This window comes from Eretmochelys imbricata, chromosome 12 (genome assembly GCF_965152235.1).
Source record: "Eretmochelys imbricata isolate rEreImb1 chromosome 12, rEreImb1.hap1, whole genome shotgun sequence".
NCBI lineage: Eukaryota > Metazoa > Chordata > Testudines > Cheloniidae > Eretmochelys > Eretmochelys imbricata.
Window position 1 is genome coordinate 30,632,153 of NC_135583.1, and position 23,189 is coordinate 30,655,341.

At 41.4% G+C, this 23,189-nt stretch overlaps 1 protein-coding gene across 1 annotated transcript in view; it reads left to right on the top strand.

The window, feature by feature from the left end:
• Positions 1-4,206: 4,206 nt before the first annotated feature.
• Positions 4,207-23,189, top strand: part of VAT1L (vesicle amine transport 1 like) — an 86,641-nt gene continuing 67,658 nt past the window's right edge. Inside the window, exons 1-3 of the mRNA XM_077830989.1 lie at positions 4,207-4,430; positions 14,171-14,300; positions 19,637-19,852. Of these exons, the coding sequence (XP_077687115.1) occupies positions 4,207-4,430; positions 14,171-14,300; positions 19,637-19,852 (570 nt within the window). The remainder of the gene's footprint in view (positions 4,431-14,170; positions 14,301-19,636; positions 19,853-23,189) is intronic.

Genomic DNA, 23,189 nt, shown 5'->3' on the forward strand with positions numbered 1-23,189 from the left:
TCATATAATTCAAGAATATCTATTTAGCTTTACATTATGTTAAGCCTTAGAACACATAGATTTACGTCACTGATGTGGGGAAAACATTTGTTCTACTGTAAGCCAGACATTATGATGCTGTAAAATGGCCATACTATAAGATAGCCCTTAATCTGTTTTGAGGTGCAGACAAGATAGGGTTAGACCAGCAGTTCTCAAACTTCATTGCATCATAACCCCCTTCTGACAACAAAAATTACTACACAACCTGTCAAGGTTCCTTTCCCACTATGAACTCTAGGGTACAGATGTGGGGACCTGCACAAAAGACCCCCTAAGCTTATTCTTACCAGCTTAGGTTAAAAACTTCCACAAGATACAAACTTTGCCTTGTCCTTGAACCATATGCTGCCATCACCAAGCATTTTAAACAAAAAACAGGGAAAGAGCCCACTTGGAGACATCTTCCCCCAAAATATCCCCCCCCAAGCCCTACACCCCCTTTCCTAGGGAAGGCTTGATAAGAATCCTCACCAATTTGTACAGGTGAACACAGACCCAAACCCTTGGATCTTAAGAAAAATGAAAAATCAATCAGGTTCTTAAAAGAAGAATTTTAATTAAAGAAAAAGTCAAAGAATCACCTCTGTAACATCAGGATGGTAAATACCTTACAGGGTAATCAGATTCAAAACAGAAAATCCCTCTAGGGAAAACCTTAAGTTACAAAAAGACACAAAAACAGAAATATACATTCCATCCAGCACAGTTTATTTTACCAGCCATTAAACAAAGGAAATCGAACACATTTCAAGCTAGATTACTTACTAACTTAACAGGAGTTGTGAGTCTGCATTCCTGATCTGTTCCCCACAAAAGCATCACACAGACAGACAAACCCTTTGTTCCCCTCGCCCTTCAGATTTGAAAGTATCTTGTCCCCTCATTGGTCATTTTGAGTCAGGTGCCAGTGAGGTTATCTTAGCTTCTTAACCCTTTACAGGTGAAAGGGTTTTGCCTCTGGCCAGGAGGGTTTTTATAGCATTGTATACAGAAAGGTGGTTACCCTTCCCTTTATATTTATGACACAACGCCAGGAGGGAGGACTAACGACTGAGTCCACTTGAGCCTCCCCCCACCCAGGAGGTGGAGCCAAAGCTGAAGCCCAAGGGTTTCTGCCCTGGGCAGGGGGGGCTTGGGCTTCAGACTTGCTGGGGCCCAGACCAATGCCAGACTTGGTGACTCCATTAAAATGGGGTTGTGACCCACTTTGGGGTCTCAATCCACAGTTTGAGAACCTCTGAGCTAGACCCAACAATCTGGACAAGCTACTCTTGACAAAAGACAAAAAGGAAGCTTTATGTTCTTACATTATCTAGGCAAACCAGGGACCAACATGGCCCCAGCATAAGTTAGTATTGCATTGCAGCCTTACACAACCAGAGGATTCCTCCAGGTAAGGGCAATCCCCAGAGGGGCCAGATCTATTTGCTGTGTGGCTGCTTTAGACCACCAAAGTGATGCAAAGAAGCTGGAGCTGCCCCCAAAGTCTCTCCATTAATACTGGATTTCACTGAGCTGATATACACCATCTGCTCTATTTTCTCCACTCATCCTACACTTTACCATTTGTGTTAAATTGTATTAAAATGTCAGCTGGGTGAATTGGTTGGACTATAATGTATGGTATTCTTTATTTAGCTGTTAGTTGCCTGGTCATTCATTACAATGGCCGAATCTAAAGTAACAGAACTTGGTATTCTATTTTGCAACATCTATCCAGCCAAGTACAGCTAGCATAGAAAAGGAAGTATTCAAATTATAACCAAGGGAGCAGAATGGAGAGAGGGGAGCTTCTTGACCCCTAAAATGGTTACATGCCTCCCAGTGCTGATATTCAGGATGAGCAGATTTCCTCCCCTGTGGTATGTCACTTTGTCATCCCTTGGTAATGTTCCCTTTCCTGGTCTCTGGGGTACATGGATAAAGATACACTTGCCTGAATATCATTAAATTGACTTGCAAAATATGGCTACATTTAAAATGTCTCTACAAAATACCCCTTAAGGGAAATGCATGATGGATAAAAAGGAGCAAGCTATGCATGCAATACAAGGATATTCCCGGCATGTAAGCAAAGCCTCATTGTGACCTGATAATCACATTGACTCAGATCCTCCAAGGTATTAAGGCATCTAATTCCTATTGCAGTCAAAGGGAGTTAGATGCCTAAATACCTCTGAAGATCTGGACCATTGTCATGTACGCCTATCATGTATATTCATTAGTTAATGTTTGTATTTGCATCAATTACAATGGATTAATTCATAATCAATTGCAATTACAGCTACCTTAATTCACCACTTCTAACATACTTTGAGATCAGAATTTCTAAAAGGAGCATTTTTAAATAGGTCCTCGGCAAACATTAGTAAATATTTTATTTGAAAAGTATCCTCTGAAGAGTTATTGAGGTGGATTTGAAGACTAAAATCCATCTACTGGAGTGTGGAAAAAAGGAGTTTGGTCCTGCTTTCAGAGATTTTCGAAACACAGCCTTAACCAATGCTCTCTTCATTTCCTGAAAAGAATAACTCTGGAGTATGACTATCCAGTATCTTATGTTGTCACTCATTGCTGTAGTATGAGTGCCAATATCTTATACCAACACATTAATTATCATTTGAATATTAGCATTTTTAAAGCTGTTTTGCATTCTTTAAATACTGTGTGCTAAATATACAGTCAGAGACACATAAATGTGCATTTGAGAAGTTAAGGAATATGACTGTACTTTGAATGCATAAGCCAGAGTCCTGACAAACTTTGTACCACAATATGACCACTGTACTACCCCCATCACTGGTATGAATTGAGACATTTTGAAGCTAACTGAACAAAATTGGTAGCTTTTGGTATTAAAACATGGATGTTTTTCTATTTACAATATATTGGGGAAATCTACAATGATCAGTGGGTTGTATGCTCACCTGTATGAGGTGTTGCTTTAGGCTCTGAAAGCACTTAAACATGTACATAACTTTAAGTGTGTGAGTGGTGGACTTCTCATGTTGGATACAATCAGTAAGAGCCTGAGTCTCATTGAATGTCAATGGGACTTAGGCTCCTAAGGCCCAGATCCTCAAAAGTATTTAGGCTCCTAACTTCCATTGAGGAAACCCCTTGGAGGAGCTTGGCCTAAGTGCTTAAGTTGCTTTTGAAAATGAAACTCAGGTTGCTAAGTCACTTTGGCATTTTTGAAAATTTTCCACTTGTGCCTGGTGGGCTTTAATATAAACCATGCAAAACTCACCGATCCACTATAAGTGGTTTCTTTTGTCTGAGGTGTTTTCCTTAGATGAGTTTCTTTATTTCTATATTTATGCACAGGTCTGTGTTAGAAGGTGAAATGGGGTTTACACAGCTTGGAGATTCTCCGCCAGAATTAAGAGCAGCTGTAAGTGAAATGCCACAAAAGCATAAAGTGCTAACTGGTGGGCAGTATTCACTGCAAAGGGCTGTCCTTGGGTAGCGTGCTTAATTTTATCTAGGTCTGTATTTGACCTCTATTTTTTCAGGTATTTAGGCAAGCAAACCACTTTACTAAGGAAAGGGAGCGCAGTGTGTTATACCCACCAGAATGACAATACGGGGCAGGATAATCTCTCCCCCCAACTCTCATTTCAGTATGATCTGAGGGGAGGAATCCTATGGGAATCCTGTCCCTGCCCCTGCCCCTCTCCTAGCGCTCTCTGGGCAGGTCAGTAGGGAGGGATAGCTGACTCACGCCTACCCACATCGAGCCCTACAGAGCCCGCTGTCAGGCTGTCTGAGAAATGCGCAGTAAACCCATATATCCTGGGGCTGAGGTCACCTACTAATGGGTAGAGAATCTCCGGACAAACAATCTCCCTGCCGCCCCCCACCAACCCCTTCTGCCCACATCAAACTATTGCAGCCCGGGAGCTGTCTAGGTACGCGGGTACCTGGCGCCAGATCAACTCGTCGTCATAGATTTAACTGGGATAGGCACTCACGGGGGCTACCTGCGGGGCTGGTGATTCGTGCTGCGCAGCTACTCTGTGCATTGCGGTAGGGCTGGAAGGACCAGAGCCCCCGTTCAACCAGCTGCAGCCATTGCACATCCCAGCATCACCCACATTCAACAGGAGGCAAAGGCTGAGCGCAGCCCCCTCCGCCGCCGCCGCAGCTTTGCAGCCCGCCGCCATGGCCAAGGAAGGCGCGGAGAAAGCGGACGAGACGGAGCAGATGATCGAGAAAGAGGGAGGCAAGGAAGCTGCCGAGGGCAGCGGCAGCCTGCGGGCAGGGGACACCAAGGAGATGCGAGCCGTGCTGCTGTCTGGCTTCGGGGGGCTCAACAAGCTCAGGGTGTCCAAGAAAGTCATGCCGGAGCCTCAGGAAGGGGAGCTCAAAATCCGAGTCAAAGCCTGGTCCAGTATCGCCTCTCTCTGCCTCTCCCCCATCCCTCCCCGCCCTCCGTAGGCAGCAGCTGCACCCCCCACTCCCTATCCCCCCTCGGCAGCATCTTGTGATCGTGATGGTTGCACTTGTGTCTGGGGCGGGTGTGGGCCCGTGTCAGTTTCAGGAAGGCAGGAGAGGGGGAAGGCTCTCCTTGCAATGCATGGGGAAGGGAAAGGGGCTGGGGTCAAAGAGGAAAGAGAGGTAAATAACCACACAGCCCTCTTGCCCAGGAACAGGGTTCAATAGGCATTTCCATATGTTCTTGAAAGCCACTTTTATTCTCAATCCCTCTCCCTCCCCTTGGGTCTGACAGTCTCAGGGAGCCTCTAGGAGTAGAGCATCTTGTAACTTGACATGCATGTCTGTGTATGTTTCTGGGTAGTGATTTCTGCATTTTGAAGCACTCCTTTTTCTGCTCCTTTGAGTTCCTGTTAGAGAAGACAGGCAGCAAATGGTAATCCACCAGGGTGCTTGCTATTAAATTGGTTACCCCTCCCCCAGGCCTGTGACTTTGCAGTGTTTAGTGTAGCAGATTTTTGTGCTGACCCTTTATCTGTAAAGTTTAGCTTCAGGTGTTACTATTTTGCAGGCTGTCCTAAGTTTCCCTTTGTCAGAAATTGCAGATTGGAGCTCTCTGGGGTTGTTTGATTTGTCTCTCCCCCATTTGAAGTCAAAAGGTGGTTAATTATTTCATTAACTTCCCTCATTCACCATTTTCTCTCAACCCCACTTCTGAGCTGCTTTGGCATTTTTTCTCTCTCCCATTGCAGGTCATCTTTCCCATCTCTCTCTCTAACTTCAGCAGCTTACATTTTATTTTCATTTGACAGCTCCAGAGAGCAAATCTATACTGAGAACAGTTTGTATCAAAATATATTTTCTCTAGACAAGCCAAGGATAAAGGCAAAGCCATGGGTGTTTGTGCTGCAAGCGGTTGTTGTTTCACTTCTAATGCCAAAAAAGAGAATAATATTGCTTTTAATGTTTGAGTTTCTCAGAGCTGATTGGAAGAATTAGAGATATTTGGCCAGCTACGTTTGGGGGGTTGTTTTTTTTTTATCTGAGAAATGTTGGTGTGCCTCTGATTGGTTGCTATACTGCTGATCAGCATGACCTTTCCTTTTGCTACTTGTCATTATTTTCCCTCACTAGACACTATCATTGCCATTTTTTTTTTTCAAACTTCTCTTTGAGCACTGGCAGCAGATCAAGACAACTCTGCACCAGCCCCGAAGTTCTTGTGAGGAATTGGTGGGTGGTTAGTGACCAGTCAGGATCTAGAAATGTTTGGTCCAAACCTTCCTGTTAAGAACAGTCTTTCAGACAATCTAAACTGGATTTTTCTGTTCTTAAGTCTCATATTTATAATTAATAGAGGCCAAAACCTAGAATCTGTCTGTGCACAGAACTTCCTTTGCAGTCACAGATTTTTCAGGCCAGAAGGGACCACTATGATCTTCTAGTCTGCGAAAAATTCTTTGGCCTTTGTTATGCAGAAAACCAGATGTCATTGGGAGTTAGGTCCTCTGTGCACACAGTCAGAGGAGTAGAGCACTGTAATCACACAGTGGTAATCTGCTGCTATCTAAATGCTCTGGCATTTGTGGAAAATAAATGTGAAGGTGATGGCTGAGCTGTTTATTTTAGAAACAATCGACACTGAAAGTGACACTGGTTTCTGGTAATGACTTTGTTTTATTAGTGTATCCAAAGGGTATCACTGAACCCTCTGTGTTCTGATAGGTTTGCAAAACAGACACACTGACTGTAGACCTCAGTCAGACAGACACTAGCTTTTCCATATTATAATTTTGTGAATCAGCTGGTCTGTTACTGATGAGAGTTTATTTTCCCCCTCACTTGCATCAGTGAATTATGGTCAGCTATCCAGCAACCTGAATGATTAATATAGATGCAGGACGAGATTTTGCCTCCCTTTTCTTTTTCTTTTTTTTTTTTAAAGTGTCTTGCAGATTACGGGCACTATGGGAAATAAATGACAACAAGTCCATGTTGACTATATATTGAATATAGTGAAACTTGCTTGGTGGTTTATATTGATCAGAGCTGTAATGTCTTTTCACTGGCCTTTTTTCAATCATTAAATATTTAAAAGTTAACATTGGTCATTTTGAATGAGGTGTGTGTCTGTGTTCCTTTCAAAATGCATAAGTGATTGACGGGACTTACTTCCATGTCGGCACATGAATTTCCTCTTCATCAAGACTGCAGACCTCTAGGTGTTACAAATAAAAGTAGTTACCTGTGTAGTGAATACTTCGCTGTAAAATAATACTTATCTTTTCAATAGGCTCCAGGGGCTTTGTTACTGTTAATAAACTGTTGGAGGTGTACACCCATTGTTTTTGTATCAGTGGAACCACTCAACTAAATGACTACTTTGTAGTTACGCTTGGATCACTTATTACGCTATATATTTTTGAAGCTGTAGCACAGCTCAAGGTGGAGGAACGTGCAGATTGGTAAAAGGCCATGTAGCCTACCATAGCCAATGTCTGTTCCCAGCTGGAAGCGGGTAGAGGGAGTGAGATCAAGTGGCCAAAGCTTGTTTTGAGCAATTAGTGGGAAGGGATTAGGTCATTGACCCTTGTGTTTGTAGCTGGTAAAGAGAGAACAGGGAGTAGAAATGGTGCTGGCTGCATGGGTTTGGTTGGGAGATTGGTTGAGGAAATGATGAAAATGCCTGTTGTGGCCAGTGTAGCAAGCTCTTTCTAATATAAGATGCAGCATGCATCTAGGATGAACTTCTCTAGCATTGCCTACTCTGAGTAATACATTTCATGATCTCAATGTAAAGATAGCTGCCTCAAGCAAAAGGGATTTTATAGATGAGATTTGTGGGGAAGGGAGGGAGAATCAAACCAACCATACAGCTTTTGCTAAATACTAGTTAGAAAACACAAGAAAAGGCACAGGTACCTGTACAGTCTGTACATACTCGTTGCAGCAATCAAAACAGTTAAATTTTACCTTCCTGTTTCAGAGTACTATAAATAGGAGAAACTTGGGACCCACTGTAGAGTTGCTATTAGCTCGAAGCCAGATGAATAACTTTTTTCTTTGAAGTCCTGAAATATCAATGATTTGCCTGAAAGTTTCTTTCATTTGTGATGAGTCATACGTTAGCCTCATTCAGTGACTAAGAGATGGAGCAATAGTCAGAGCCCAAGCTGAATCACAGCTTTTGCATATTCCCTATAATTATTTCTTGATTGGTAATGATGGAGCAGCTTGGCACGGCTATATTTACTTGTTTATTTTGTCTGGGTTTAACAAAATGCCTGAGTTCATACTGTTTTCAAGATCAGATAAACAGCTAGAACAAACCTACTCCAAATACAGCAGTGAGCAGAAGACGGGTAATGATCTCCTATAATTGCCTCCCTTTATTTATTTTTCATCTTGACATGGTAGCTGTTGCTGCTACTCCTCATGATGCATATGCGTAGATGGGAGGCAGAGGTGACCCTTTTTGCCGCCTTGGTATTTGTGGAAGAACAGAGCTGTCTCCTAAATTAGAAGCAAGTAAAAGAAACCCCATGTTTAACAGAGTAGCACATGGTGTCGAATGTACCCTTAAAGATTAGTCTTATTCATATTTCATGTGTTTCTCTAAATAAAAGGAAAGTATGAACTCTCCTCTTAAAAAAAGAAGTTGAGCGTTCCGGAGTCATTTTAGATCAGTGGTGGGCAACCTGCGCACGCGGCCCATCAGGGTAGTCTGTTGGTGGGCCGTGAGAAAGTGTTTACATTGACCGTCCGCAGGCATGGCTGCCCGCAGCTCCCAGTGGCCACGGCTTGCTGTTCCCGGCCAATGGGAGCTGTGGGAAGTGGCAGCCAGTACGTCCCAGCTGCCTATGCCGCTTCCCGCAGCTCCCATTGGCCCGGAACAGTGAACCACAGCCACTGGGATCTGTGGGCATCCAAGCCTGTGGACAGTCAATGTAAACGCTGTCTCGTGGCTTGCCAGCGTATTACCCTGACGGGCCGGAGGTTGCCCACCACTGTTTTAGATAATGCAGGTAAAGGGAGGAGGAATATGGGTCCAGGTCCTCAAAGGTATTTAGGCTACTAATGTCAACTGATTTCAGTGTAAGTTAGGAACCTACATATCTTTGAGGATCTGGCCACAGGGCCTCTCTGTCTCCTTACTTGCACTGATATAAACCCAGTGACTTCAATGGGGTTAATCCCGAGTTACACCAGAGAAAGCAAGAAAATCAGATCCACAAGATAGTACCAGCCCAACTTGGGACATAGAGGGCACTCTGCAGCATTGGCATTGTGTTTAGATACGGGCCAGGGACTGGGCGATTCAGAGACCTGGAGTGGGCAGCCCTGCACTGGATGGGGAAGGGTAAAGAAAACAAATTATGTCTCCACCCCCAGACCTGCAGAGATTATCAGGGAAAAGTAATACAGACACAAAACTCCCCATGTTAGGGAGCCAACAAATGCCACACTCCCATATAGTAGATGAAGGTGGAACCTCAGAGTAGTTGCAGTGGCCCTGGGTTCGGAATTCAGATACACCACTGACTCTGTGGTGGGCAAACCCCTGCCCAATAATGGAACAATCAAGAAGGGGGTGATTTAGCCCATGAAGTTCAGCTTATTTGACATTCTTGTTAATATCACTGCTATTTCACAGGCTAGTCCAGCAGAACCCTTGCCTGAATGCTCTATCCTTGGGGATTAGTTACCTGAGTCATTCTATGCCTTCCTCCTCAGATTCCAATTGCATCCAAACTTTTACTTAAAATGAAAACTACAGTTAGAACAGAACTGAACTATGCGCCGGTCACTTTCCCACTGCATTACCTACAGTCCGCCTCAATTAACTACTGTATCTTTCTTAAGCCAAAGTCCGGAATCCTGTCCTTCCATCAGGACACCAAAACAAGCTATTCTGTAAAGCAATCACTTATTTATCAATAGTTCATCTTCAAACCATGTCCCCAGTGTGCCATTCAGGTAGTTCACTGGGGAAATTGAAATTGCCAATAATGAATTGTCCCTGCAGACTTGAAGTGTCTTCAATCTCCTGTAATATCCTCTACAATTATGCTAATATTCCTTTTACCTGAGGTTTTTAACCAAAGAGATTTCACCCTATGGTCAGCTCCTAAATGCTAAAAAAACAGTTTTCTGCATTCCCCAACCTTTGAGGAAGGTTGGATCTGAACTTCGTAGCTCTAACCTCCGCTGACCCCATATGCAAGACCACCTCTCCTTCCTACATATATCATAAGCAGGGATTGTCATACAAGTAGTAATATAGAACAGTATTAGTATCCCATTGTTCATAGAGGGAAAGTGATTATATATTTGTGTGTTTATTCTTAGAATGCCCTTTAGCCACTGTCCAAATTACAGCAAAAGCATCCACGTCTAATAAAATGGAGGCCACTGCTTTCAAATATCAGAGGTTTGTAGAGAAAAGACTGAGGAGGCTGTTCTCTTGTGCCAGACAATAAAGCCAACCTGTCCCTTTCAAATTAGAGCAGGCATAAGGAATTTTGATGAGGGATTCCATGAGCCCTAATGTTGCACAGATAATTAATAGACTAGCAATTTACCTCTGGATTCTCACATTCAAATTTATCTTAAGCTTATTTAAAGATTAAAAATGAGTTTGCTTGTCTCATCGAGCCCTGTTCTTCTCTGAGTTACCTCATTGATGTTGATGAGGATTGTACATGTGGCCTTATGAAATGGAAATAGAAAATGGAGTTTCAAATCAGGCCAGGAATGAGTCAGAGAAATGAAACTTTGCCCAGATGCCACTATTTGGACATATATTATACATGCCCTTTTTGATAAATGACAGATAAGCCAAAGTACTTCTCCTGACACAGTACCAAGAACATTCAAAAATATACATGAACAAGTCATATACAGGAGAATAAAAATGTGATGGGGGGGAAAGAAGCCAGATAGTGTGTGACTGAAGTATTTAAATATCAGGGCCAAAATCAAACTTGATTGCTCAGCTATTAATTAAATTAAATTCAAAATCTGTCATTATATACCCCAATACCACAATTATTTTAGGGCTGTCAAACAATTAAAAATAATAGTTGTCATTAACTGTTCTGTTAAACAATAATAGAATACCAATTTAAATATTTTTGGATGTTCTACATTTTCAAATATATTGATTTCAGTTACAACACAGAATACAAAGTGTACGGTGCTCATTTTCTATTATTTTTTATTACAAATGTTTGCACTATAGAAAAGATTTTTAAAAAAGACCTACAAGTCGAAGCATGAAGGGGTATATGAATGTTTAGCACATCTGGCACATAAATAGCTTGCAATGCCAGCTACAACAGTGCCATGTGAATGCCTGTTCTCACTTTCAGGTGACATGGTAAATAAGCGGGCAGCATTATCTCCTGTAAATGTAAACCAACTTGTTTGTCTCTGCAATTGGCTGAACAAGAAGTAGGACTAAGTGGACTTGTAGGGTCTAAAGTTTTACATTGTTTTGTGTTTGAGTGCAGTTATGTAAAAAAATACAAATTCTACATTTGTAAGGTGCACTTTCATGATAAAGAAATTGCACTACAGTACTTCTATGAGGTGAATTGAAAAATATATTTCTTTTGTTTCTTTACAGTGCAAATATTTGTAATACAAAATAATATAAAGTGAGCACTGTATACTTTGTATTCTCTGTTGTAACTCAAATATTTTTGAAGATGTAGAAAAACATACCAAAATACTGATAATAAATTTAAGTTGGTATTGTATAATTTCAGTTTTAATTGTATTGTTAAACAATAAATCACAAATATTTTTAATCTAGTTAATTTGTTTTGCATTAATCACTCAAGTTAACTGTGATTGATAGCCTTAATTTTTTTTTAAACTCTATACCTTTGTGTTCCTTCCCAGTCCTGTTCTAGTAACCAGTTAATTTTAATAGATATGAACTTTTGTATTAATGCTGCTGCTGTTTCCTGGGGATAAAGACAAAAGGCAAGAAATTGGTTTGCTAGAGTTATGTAGTCAGGTTCATAATTGAAAACATGCCCATTCAAAAAATATGTCTGCCAAGTAATTCCATCAGAATGAGTAGGTGCATACGGGTTGGTGCATTGAGGTGTGATGATATATACATAAAATCATATGTCTTTCTCAAATAGCCACAGTCATAGCCAGGTCTGTCTGTGTGCCCCCTGCCTGCTCTAATGTCACAACCCCAATTCCTCGGCTTGCTCTTACATTACAACTCCACCCCCAGTTACTTAATGGGAGAACATAAGAAAGGTTAATTAAATAACTTTTGTAAAGAACTCAAATTGTTGAAAGCTCTAGACAATGATCCCCAATGAAGTCAACATTTGTGAGAAATGTTGCCTTCCAGGTGTGTAAATTGTTTTTAAAATGGTGATCATTGTGAGTGTCTTTCTCTTAATTAGTCCCAAAAGCTCTTTATCATTCAGAATTTTCTTACCCTATACATAACATTACAGAATATGAATTGCCTTGATAGTTTTCTGATCAGATGCAGCCTTTCCACAATCATTTTCAAGTCTTGAACCTGCAATGTGCTGTACCCCTGCTAACCATTCTCACTATAGGCTTAGTGCAGTCACTGTGTACAAGTGTCTTTTTATCTTTCCCCTGGGTCTTCAGGGAGGACAGATGGCCCAGTGGTTTGGGTACTGGCTTAGGGGATTGTAGGACCAACGTTCAGTTCCATGTTCTGCTGCGGGTTTCATATGTAACCTTGAGCAAGCTGATTAGCTTCATTAACCCTTCTGTAGAAAGGTTATAATAATGCTTCCCATGGGGGTCCAGGAGAGGAGATGGGCACAGTTGGGATAAAAAAAACTTCCCATTGAAATGTCATGAAAATGACATCCCTATGATTTTGTCAGTCAGGAGACACACATGTTAATTCTGCAACTTTGGTTTTCAAAGTCGTATTTTCCAAAAGTGGCCCATAATCTTTCTCATGCACGAATCAAAGGTGGGTTGAGGGCACTTTTAAAATTTTATCCACAATTGCCTGCAATGTTTACGTTAGGTGGAATTTCCACTGAAGTTTCCAGTGACCTAGATCACACCATGAATTGTCTTGGTTTCATGGTGTCACTTTGTCTTTATCCTGTTTTAAGTTTATCAGGTTTGTCCATGTCTTTGTTAGTACCCAGATGAAAACCCTGATCTTGCAAACACTTACGCATGAGTGACTTTGTATGTGACCAGTCAATGGTTTTATGTGCGTGTGAGAGATGACTCATGTGCATAGCTTTGCAGAATACAGGGCCTCAGTATACATCTCTTCTGGCTGGCAGTAATTACGGGGCTGTGCTCTGAAACAATAGACTGGGGCTGTAGTATATTCTAGCTAGTTATGAATGTAAGGAGTCTTCAAAATGTGTGCATGGTGTTTGATGGGTCTGGAATCTATACAATGGGGCACTGGGTAAACAAAATACTTTTTCTCCCCTGTTTTTTTTTTTAAAGGTATTTTATTTTAATAAAATGAGATGAGACACAAAGACAAGGTAAGGAGGCCTCATGATTTTCACAAAAGTGAGCATACAAGGAAAGGTCATCAATGATTCTTTTTTGAGCAGCCACCTACATAAGATTTCAAAGACCTAAATCAATCTTTTTGCAAAGACTGTTTAAAAATGATAAGGTGCAAGAGCATCTATAGTAGTTTATTGATGATAACATCCCACTTGATGTTTAATAAATTCTCACTAACTATTTTGTTCCTTGCTGAGATAACAGCAGATTCCTCCCTGGTGTAACACCAGTAATTTAAGTGCAGTTACACCAGGGTTGCATCTGGCCCAAAATATCTATAGCATGTAACAGTGGATTATATACAAACTCCTAACAAATATCACTTCACTGTTTGCATTTTTGAAGTCCCTAAAGAATATCTCCAATCACTGCATTGTCCTTTCCCTGAAATAAACCTCAGTTTATCAGTGCATACTAGGGAACTTTTAGTGCTCATCAGCAGGATCCACATGGACAGTTAAGGTGCGGCATGTTGACGTGATATAGATTTACCCTCCAGCATGCCCCACAGTAAATGTTTAGGTAGACATGTCCCTCGGTTCACACACAGATGTACAACAGTAATGCTGAGACCTAACCAGGCCAACCCTGCATGTGCTTTATGTACCTTGAATAGCCTAACCATCCTCATTTACAGAAGTAGTCTGCTTTTTACAGAGCTACATATTTTTAATACTGAAAGATCTATGCACATTTCACAAGAATTCAAAATGTCTTGTATAGGGTCATGAGGTATCTCAGGGGGTTAGTAATGAGAAGGATCCTTTCATCGTTAGCTCACTGATCTGACTCTGATCTTTAGCTTACTGATCTGACTCTGATCCAGGTGGTAGTGATCTCTGGTCTGAAATAGTAGTTATGACTCCAGTGCAACCTCTAAGCATAGGAGCTCAGTGTAATCACAGATCTAGTAGCCCTACCTCCAAGACAGCTGACTTAGAGCCAAGTTGTTCCATGAGAGAAGATGTGAATTCCCTCTGCCCACCTACTCCACACCTGCCCACCCAGGTGCAGGAGAACAATGCAGCATTAAAAACAATGGAAGCCTTCAGCATCTTTCATTGTCCTGGCTGAGTTTCTCCCTCTCCTAGCCCCATGTTAGTGTTTTGATTTTGTTTTTTTCTTGTGTTTACAGTGGTTTAAACTTCATTGATCTGATGGTGCGGCAGGGGAATATCGACAATCCTCCCAAGACACCGCTCATTCCTGGATTTGAGTGCTCTGGGATCATAGAAGCTCTGGGGGACAGTGTGGCAGGATTTGAGGTAACATTTCCTTTATCTCGTAGTGTGATCAAGGACCCAGCATTTGACTAGGACTGGAGAAGAAAGGATTTAAGGCCAGATTCTGCCACCCTTGCTCCCTTTGAGTAGTATCTGAAAGCTTAACTACCCAGTGAGTCAGTGATCAACAAGCCAGGGCAGGATTCTACAGTGCACTAATCTGCTGCACACTGATTGGGCTTGTGGACCCTCCTACAGTGCACCAGAAGTTCTACAGTGGGCTTTGCCGTATTCCTGTGTGAAACATAGATTTATACCCTGGGTTCCCACACACTAACTCACAGCATAGACAAGCCCTTACTCTGCAGGTAGCCCCATTGACAATGCAGGGTAAGAAACTATCCAATAACTAGGGAGTGAAGGGACAGAACTGGGCCATTAACTAGCAGCAGACACTTCCTACAAGAACAATTTTCTTGTCTAGTAAGCTAAGATAAAACCACACTTATCTGAACCTTGATTAGTGAAGAACTAATTTAATCATAATGAGATCAAATTCCCAAGAGCGACATTTAAATTCATGGAAAAAGTTCCCCAGCTTATCCAAACCCTCATGTATACATTCTGTTCAACAACGTCTCACTGGATTCTTCCTTAGTGGGGAAAAATTCTATTACTTCTTGCTTTTTAGTGCATCGAGAGTCTTTTTATTTTTAATCAGTTTATCCCATTTCTAGAAATTCCTTTTAAAAAGATTTTAGGCTGCTATATTGTGCTTAAAGATCTGCCCAGATTGGCACTTCGGGGCAAGTATCCTTTTAACATGCAGAAGTCGAAATAAGTTTTAATGTATCCTCTGCTTTCCTGTTCTGAAAGCTCTATTGCAAAGCAAACTGACTTCAATGTTTGCCCAGCACCTTGAAGCTGAAAAACCTTATACGAGTGTGAACTGTTGTTAATTATCATTGTTGCATTCCAGAAGCTTGCATTTTAGTTTTCCCCTTGGTCCAGCTCGCCAAAGTTAGTTAATAACATGATCACAGGCCTTCAAGATTTTTCTGATTCTGAGCTTGGCACCGAGTGTAATGAATGCTATAAATGAGACTGCATTTTTACTGAGCTGTAATTCCTGTTATAGAAAACAATAAGACACACTGCATATCAATTCTCAGGGGTGAAATTCATTGATGTGTCTGGTGGTCTCATGTGGGACCTTCTGGGATATAATAGCGTTGTGGAGGCAGTGGGCAGAGCAATCTTCAGTTTGGCCATTCTTTCATTACCTACCCATGTAATCATACTGCCCTGCTGCCTCCTACTCTGCCAGTGGTGACAGCCTCCATTACCCACACGTCTGTTCCTCCTACAGGTAAGTTTGTGCTTCCTTCCTTACTGCCCCTTATGCATGAAAATGCCCCGCCGGAAATCCATAAAGCTACTACTGCCACCTCCTCCAAATTCCTCTTAAAGACTCACTTCTGCCAGGATGCTTATGATACGCTGCCAACTGGTAATGACGAGGCAGGAAGCCCGCAGACATGGCTGAGATAATTTATATTCCCTTTTTATTTATACGTTAAAAGAGTCAAAATAATTGGACTAGAAATCTGCTAATTTTACGCATAGTCCATCTGCGTAACCATATTTCCTATCACTGTTACCCTCCTCTGCCCTCCCCTGTACATTCCCGCTGTGGCTTAGTCTCAGTTGTTGGGTCTTGACTTAAATTAGATTGTAAATTCAGGGACTGTCTCTCTTATGCTGTGTTTATACAATGACTAAAATAACGGAGCCCTCGTTCTGCTTTGAGCCTCTAAGCACTGCAGTAAGACTAATAATAATTTACTCACCCTTCATGCAGGGAAGGGTGAATTTCACCCCTAGTTGTACACTGTTAAATGACAAATAACAGGGATCTCATCTGATCTCATCCCATAGCTGGCACCAGGTATTTTAAAGCATTGTATTATGTGTAAAATGTACGGCATCCCACTCTGTTTTCCATCATTTATGTTAAACACCTCTCTTAGCTGAAACCTTCTGTTTTAACTTCCCACAGTATTTTCTTGATTTACGTGCAAATCCTGCTGAACCAATGCAACATGGAGGTATGAATCTCCTGAAGTAGGGCTGCTGGGCATGTGTCAATGATTTTATCGTTCTTATCTCAGCAACATGTTTTGTCAATGTAATGAAATAGTCCCGCCCCCTTTTTTGATCCTTGTATTTTTTTCTCTTTTAAGTAGACATTGCATAAAGAGAGCTGTATTAGGCAGCATTATTGTTCTTCCACACCAGCTTTGTGAACAGTGCTCAGTCACATGACAGACCATGGTCCATTTGGTTTCTAATAGGGTCTCGTTAGGAATGAGGCTAGTATTACTTAGAACTATTTTTTCCTTCAAGGAATCACAGCTTTTCAACTACCTTTTTCCTTTAAACAATGATTTCATCGTTTGAAACGTGTGCTTTCAGATGTGCAGATCTAGCATTCTTAATGGTGTTTTTTTAAAAAAAAAAAAAAAAAAAAGTTAGACTCTGTATAAAGCTGAGGAAAAATAATCCAGTGTATAGAACTAGTATGATGAGATTCTGCTTTGGATTAGATTTTTGTCTGCATTTTTTGGTCTAAACTTCTCTAATCCTTTTGAAATGGAAATCAGACATCTATAGGATATGACTGTTTGCTTGAATACCATTATGCCTGACTGATTATACTGGGTCTCCTTTAAAAGTCATGATCAAGGGCATGATATGAACAGGGTAAATCATGCTCACTCTGGTAGAACCATCCTCTAATTAAAACAAGTCTTTGTAATTTTTAGACATATTTTACAACCTGGCATCCCTTGTGTGCAGGGTCAAAAAGGCCAAAAGTTAAAGCCCAAATCTTGTACACCACTCCCCATAAGTGGACTCCATTTCCATGCAATGCCAGTGAAGTCATTGGGACTCCATGCTGTGCAGGATTAATGTGTCCAGGATTCGGCCCATGATCATTAGTCGGCAACTGAACTCAGCCTTTCATCTCTGGCATAGCCAAACTGGAATTTAATGGGTCTCTTCATTGCCTGAGGATATGACAAATCCAGGCTTCTAATGGAAACTCTCATTGATAAAGGTTTCTAAAAATGTTCTCTACGTTGAATAAAAACAGTCATTTAGCACAGCAGTTGAAAGGCCTGTTCCTACTTCCCACTGAAATCAATAGCTAAATTCCTATTGACTTCACAGGAAACAGGATCAGGCCTTTACCGTTTAAGAAGCTCTTAATTCCGGTGGCGGTGCTCATTTGCAGAGAGCTGAAGTGACGTGCTGGTTAAATGCTATAAAATACAGTAAAAGCATCTTCAGTAACTGGCAGGAGGGACCTCGGTGCTCTACCCCTTCAGTTCTGTAACTATTTTTTTTTGTAATCGAGTGTATACTGTAAAGTGCTAAAGTCTTGTGCCAACTAATCTTATGCAGAAGTTGTATGTTTAAAAAGTAGGCACCTTTAGAACAGTGGAAGAGAAACAGCAGAACTGTTGCTGGTGACACATTGTTAATATGAAGGACCGTTTCGAAAGGAGGAGGAATTTCAGTGAAATTGGAATGACGGTTGTGTTCACCGACTTCATCCGACAAGATATAAACCTTTCAGAACTGTCACCAGCAGTTTAAATTTTAACTAACCTACAGTATCCCAAGGCCAAAGAGATGAAAACATCTTGAGAGGCCAAAATGCTTTTGTACTATAAAAAGGTTTTCTCAGGCAGCTGTCTCAGCACACCAGCTGCCTAATCATCATCAAGTTTTCTTTTGTAAGCATGACAGCAAAGGAGAACTAAATGCAGAGGGGCAAAACCTTCCTCACCTTAGTCACATGAGTTGTCCTATTGGACCAATTTCTGTTCTCACTTACCCCCGTGTAGTCTTCTTGAAGTTTTCCTACACCCATGCAAGTGAGGAGAATTTGCCTTGCATTTTCAGATCTGCATATTATTATTCTTGGCTATCTATGGGGAATTGCTGTCTGAATTCTCAGAATCTGAAACTGCAATCAAAGCCGCTAGATAAATGTATGAAACTGATGTGCCTGCACTTCAGCCCAATGCCCAAGAAGCACTTAATGTGGCTAATATAATCTCACTCCATCTTCAAATTTATCTTATCTCCATTTTGTATTTGATAGAAGGCATTTTTCACTAGAGTGTGTGTGTGTGTGTGTGTATATATACACACATACATACATACAGATATATACACACACACAAGTGAAAAACACCTTATATATATATTTTTTTTTTCTATCATAATTGGGTCTTCAGTTGCAGGAAAAAAGAAGATTGCATTGCTCCTTTAATTCCTGTGGACAGGAGCTGATTGATTTAGAAGCTGGCATAAGAACCGAAGGACACAAGGTTGATGTTTGAAGTCCTATTTTAAAGTTATAGGGTCAAATTCTGTTCTGTCACACAGGTCTAAACCTATGGTAGCTATACTGACTTCAGAGGAGTCACTCTGGAAATACATTGATGTAGTTCAGGGCAGAATGTAGCCTCAGTAGTTAAGATCCTTGTCACATATTGATTATCTCCAGCAGGCAAAGGCAGTTTAAATATCTACTTAGAATAACATAAATACAAAGTAAATAGGTAATGCTAGCATTAAAGTAAAAGGCTAAATCACTGGTACTCACACTTTCATATTGTGGTTTATTTCTTAAAATAGAAGGCCTCCCATTCCTATGTCCACACCTCCCCATGCAGCAAATATATTGCCTGGAAAAATAGCTTGTGAAAAATTCTTAAGATTAGGAAGGCCAGGTGAAAATAAACTCCCTTTTAGATGGGGTTGCTTAGTCATGTCCATTCACTTTATGTTGGTGCCCTTCTAGCCCTGCAACCACATGCGGGACTTGCTTTCATTAGTAGGAAAGCTCCCCTCGCAACTTGGACACCCCACTGCTCAAATCTTTTGATGTCACTTTGTAGTTTGGTCCTCCTATGTTAGCTACCTTTCCAGTGTTAGTATTGCCTGCAAATTTAATCCTGGTTTAAATTTTTACCAAAGAAACAAACCAGCAAAGAAAGACCTGAAGCAGAGCTGTGTTTTTGATTTTAAGTAAAAGTTTAACTGATCCAAAAAGGCTCTTGAAATCCTAAAGAGCCCAAGGCTGGGCTGCAACAATAATTGCTTCTTCCTAATCAGTGTGGCAGAAGCAGTTCTGTGGACAACCCATCATCCATAAAGGTTGGTGGGAGAACTTCTGGTCATGTCACTTATATTCTAATACAGTTATTCATGGATTCAATGGTTTATAGCATTTTGTAATCATTCTGATGTGCATGCTTACTATCCTAATAATCCCAATGTCATTCTTTCTATTACTGCAGATTGGAGACAGAGTAATGGCTTTCGTAAACTACAACGCATGGGCTGAAGTAGTATGTACCCCAGTAGAATTTGTCTACAGGATTCCTGATGACATGAGTTTTTCTGAAGCTGCTGCCTTTCCTATGAACTTTGTAACTGCCTACATGATGCTCTTTGAAGTGGCCAACCTAAGAGAAGGCATGTCTGTGCTGGTTCACTCTGCAGGAGGTGGGGTGGTAAGTTGGTGCATTTAACTCTTCTTGTCATATGAATAACTGAAATGGTCTGATGTATGTTAACACACAAAAGGGATCTGAGTCTCGAAGTTTGGATTCAGATCTAAACTTCCCAATGTGTTGTGAGGGTTTTTATGTTTCCCATCTCTATCTAATATTAAACGTATTCAAGGATTGATTAGATAGGAGCTCTAAGCCAAATAAGAGGCTATCCCAATAAACAAACAACAAAAAATGAAGTGGGAAGGCAGAGTTAAAAGAGCAGATATTGATTAAGGGGTAGAAATTTTGCCTGTAAATCTGTGTTTAGGGAGTAGGTGATATGCACAGAATGTCCTCTCTGCTTCTGCGCACAACCTGGAAAGGGGGTTCTACATCTTCCACAGCAAAGAGAAACATTGCAGGACTTTCTAAGGCCAGGCCTGAAGTCAATAATTACAAAAGACAAGCGGAGTTGGAGTGAGCAATGGCTACTGAGTGTTACAGTCTGACACCTGCAACAAAGTACACATTGCCTGAGCAAAGCACCAGCTGGATGGATTCAGGGGAACACTACACTAGCCAACCAGCAAACAAGGAGTCAGCAGGTCTGTATTACAAATCATGTAGGCTGTGATTCAGGAAAGCACCTAAGTATGTGCTTAAAATTAAGACAGACAGTAGAATTTTTGTATCTTTAAACTAAAGGGGCTTTCACTATATAGTTTATCCACTCAGGAACTGCAGTAGATCTCTGCCTTCTCAACTGGAGTTCTTTCCTTTATCCTTCAAAATTGTCTTTATTTATTCTAAATTAATATTCCATAGTCTTCTACCATCTGGCAGCCCTCAAACACCTTATCCTTGATTTTATGTCTTTACCTCTTCTTCCATAGTCTTCTAAAAGATAGGCTGTAATTAAAGGAATACATTCATCAGCTCTTTACACAAAATATTTGTAGCCAAAGATAATCCTGCTTGCAATGAACAACCCTCTCGGAATACTCCAGTAAATGTCTGGAATTTATAATCTTATTACAGTTCAGTGCAGTATGGACTAAGGAATTATGGTCCACTTTGTTTAATATTAATCTTTAGTGTGGAATTTGGAACTGTTAAAATAACATGGGGCTCCATATTAAGTGAAACTGTGCACTTTGCTGTCACTGTAATAACTTATGACTGAAACTTTCATTTAAGGCACTAGATTGTACAGGGGGGCACAGAACCAGAGCTGCATGAAAGAAATTTCCATGTAGACATTTCTGTATAAATTAATATGCAAATTTGCATAGAATCCCAAAGTGTGGTCCCTCTGAAACAACAAATCCATTATCTCCTCCTACACCCATCAGCTACCCCAATGCAGATGTATAAATCCTTCCTGTTATATTCTATCAATTCTCCATTTCCTCCTTGCCTTCTCCATTCTCCCCTCCTTCCCCCCATCAGTTTCTGTTCTCTCTCCCTCCTTTTCTCCATTAACTCTCCCTTGTTCCTCACACAGAGGCGTCTTCTCCTATATATATGGTCTGCGTGCTGGGTTCATCCTGTGAGTATCTGCTGCTGTTAGGCAGGTGGCTGTTTCCCTGTCCTTCTCCTGACAGTTGTTCAGTGCTCTCTGGGTCTATCACTAGAGGAGCTGAGAGCAGGGGAGATGCTGACTCGCTGTTATGAGGGGTGGGAAGGAGTCTATCACCAGCTCTGCCCATTGTGATTAAATTACAGGCAAGGAGGCCAGAGGTTAAGCAGGACTTTGCAGATCTGCAATGGGCCAGTGGGAACTCCAGGAGATACTGCACCCCCAAGGCACACAGTGATTTCCACAGCTAGCTGGCCTGCAGGGATGGGCTTTGGTTACTATATCTCCACAGGTGCTGTGTTGTGCATTCCCCCCTGTAGCCAGCCAGCTCTGTTGGTGGCAGCGCATGGAGGATTACAGCCAGAAAATAATCGACTTGCCTGACTCCCAGTCCCATATCCAGACCATGTTGTCTCTCCAGACCTTACAGGGAAAACTTCACTGTGGAGGTTAGTTGGGGGGTTTCCACCTCACTAACTGAAGCTGAGTCTTATGGTGAATGTGCTGACAGACCCCGATTCCAGTGGGCCCAATACTAATACTCAATGTATTGAAAACACTGAAAATGTAACAGTATCCATTGAGCAAATGATTCCCAGGAAGTTCCTCATTTAATAATACAGGAAAACCAGCATTCAAATCACTTTGAGAAAAGATATTTTCTGTGCTCTTGTATTAACAGATGCAAAGCCCATTAACGTTTGACAGCAAGTGAAAAGATTGGCCAGTTGATTTCTAAATGTCATAGAAATTCCTGAATAATTTAATGAGACAATAGACCCCTGTGGTACAAGAACTTTGCAATTGTTCCTCTCTTAGCAATGCTAGTTCATTATTCTAGTTCCTTCAGGCATTTTATATAAGAAAACTTGTTGATTGTTAAGTTCTTGCCTGTTCATTTTTGGATTTCCCTCTGGGAAAAATCCTGCAGCCCTTTTATTGACTGGAGCCAGAGAAAACTCCCACTGACCTCTGTGTATATTCTTCCTGTTTGGTTTTTTTGTTGTTTTTTTTTTAAAGAAATCCTTATGATATTTAGTATAGCAGCTGACCTTCTGCTAATATCTGTTCGGGGATATGCTCACTGTGATTGGGTATACTGTCTCTTTAAAGTCAGAGGGGGAAGCTTGGGGGCCACGTAACCCCCATTCCAGGAGTTCTCTGGCAGACAGGCAGATACTGGGACACCGCAAGTGATCACAGGGTAAAAGTTGGGTTTTTTTTGGAAAATCTAAGGTTACTAGTCTTTCTAGGGCCTGGAACCAGGAGCTTTGTAGCATAGAACAGGGCAGCCCGTCTCCTCTCTCGGCCAATCAGGACACAATCTGAGGAGGCTCGTATATAATCTACCTATTCCTTCATCATGGGAAGGACCCTGGTTGGAAGAGAGTTACTTGCCTTCTAGCTTCTCCACAGCTTGGAAGAAGATGGAGCTTGTTTGACTATGCCTCTAAAATTTGGGGGACTATTGAAAACCGCACCCAAGTAGGAATGCTTGAGGGGGAGAGACAGACAAATGCTGTAGGGCTTTTGTTCCAGGTTTTTTTTTGTTGGGAGAATTCAGTTTGCTGCTAGTCTGGGCAGAGTTGGGTGTGAGGAATGTAATCATAGAATCATAGAAGATTAGGGTTGGAAGAGACCTCAGGAGGTCAGCTAGTCCAATCCCCTGCTCAAAGCAGGACCAGTTGTAATGGGCCAGCTGGAAGAAGCTGGCTCAGGGTTGTTGCCTAAATGAGGAGTGAAAACTCCCTGGGAAAAATACTGTGTGTGTATGGC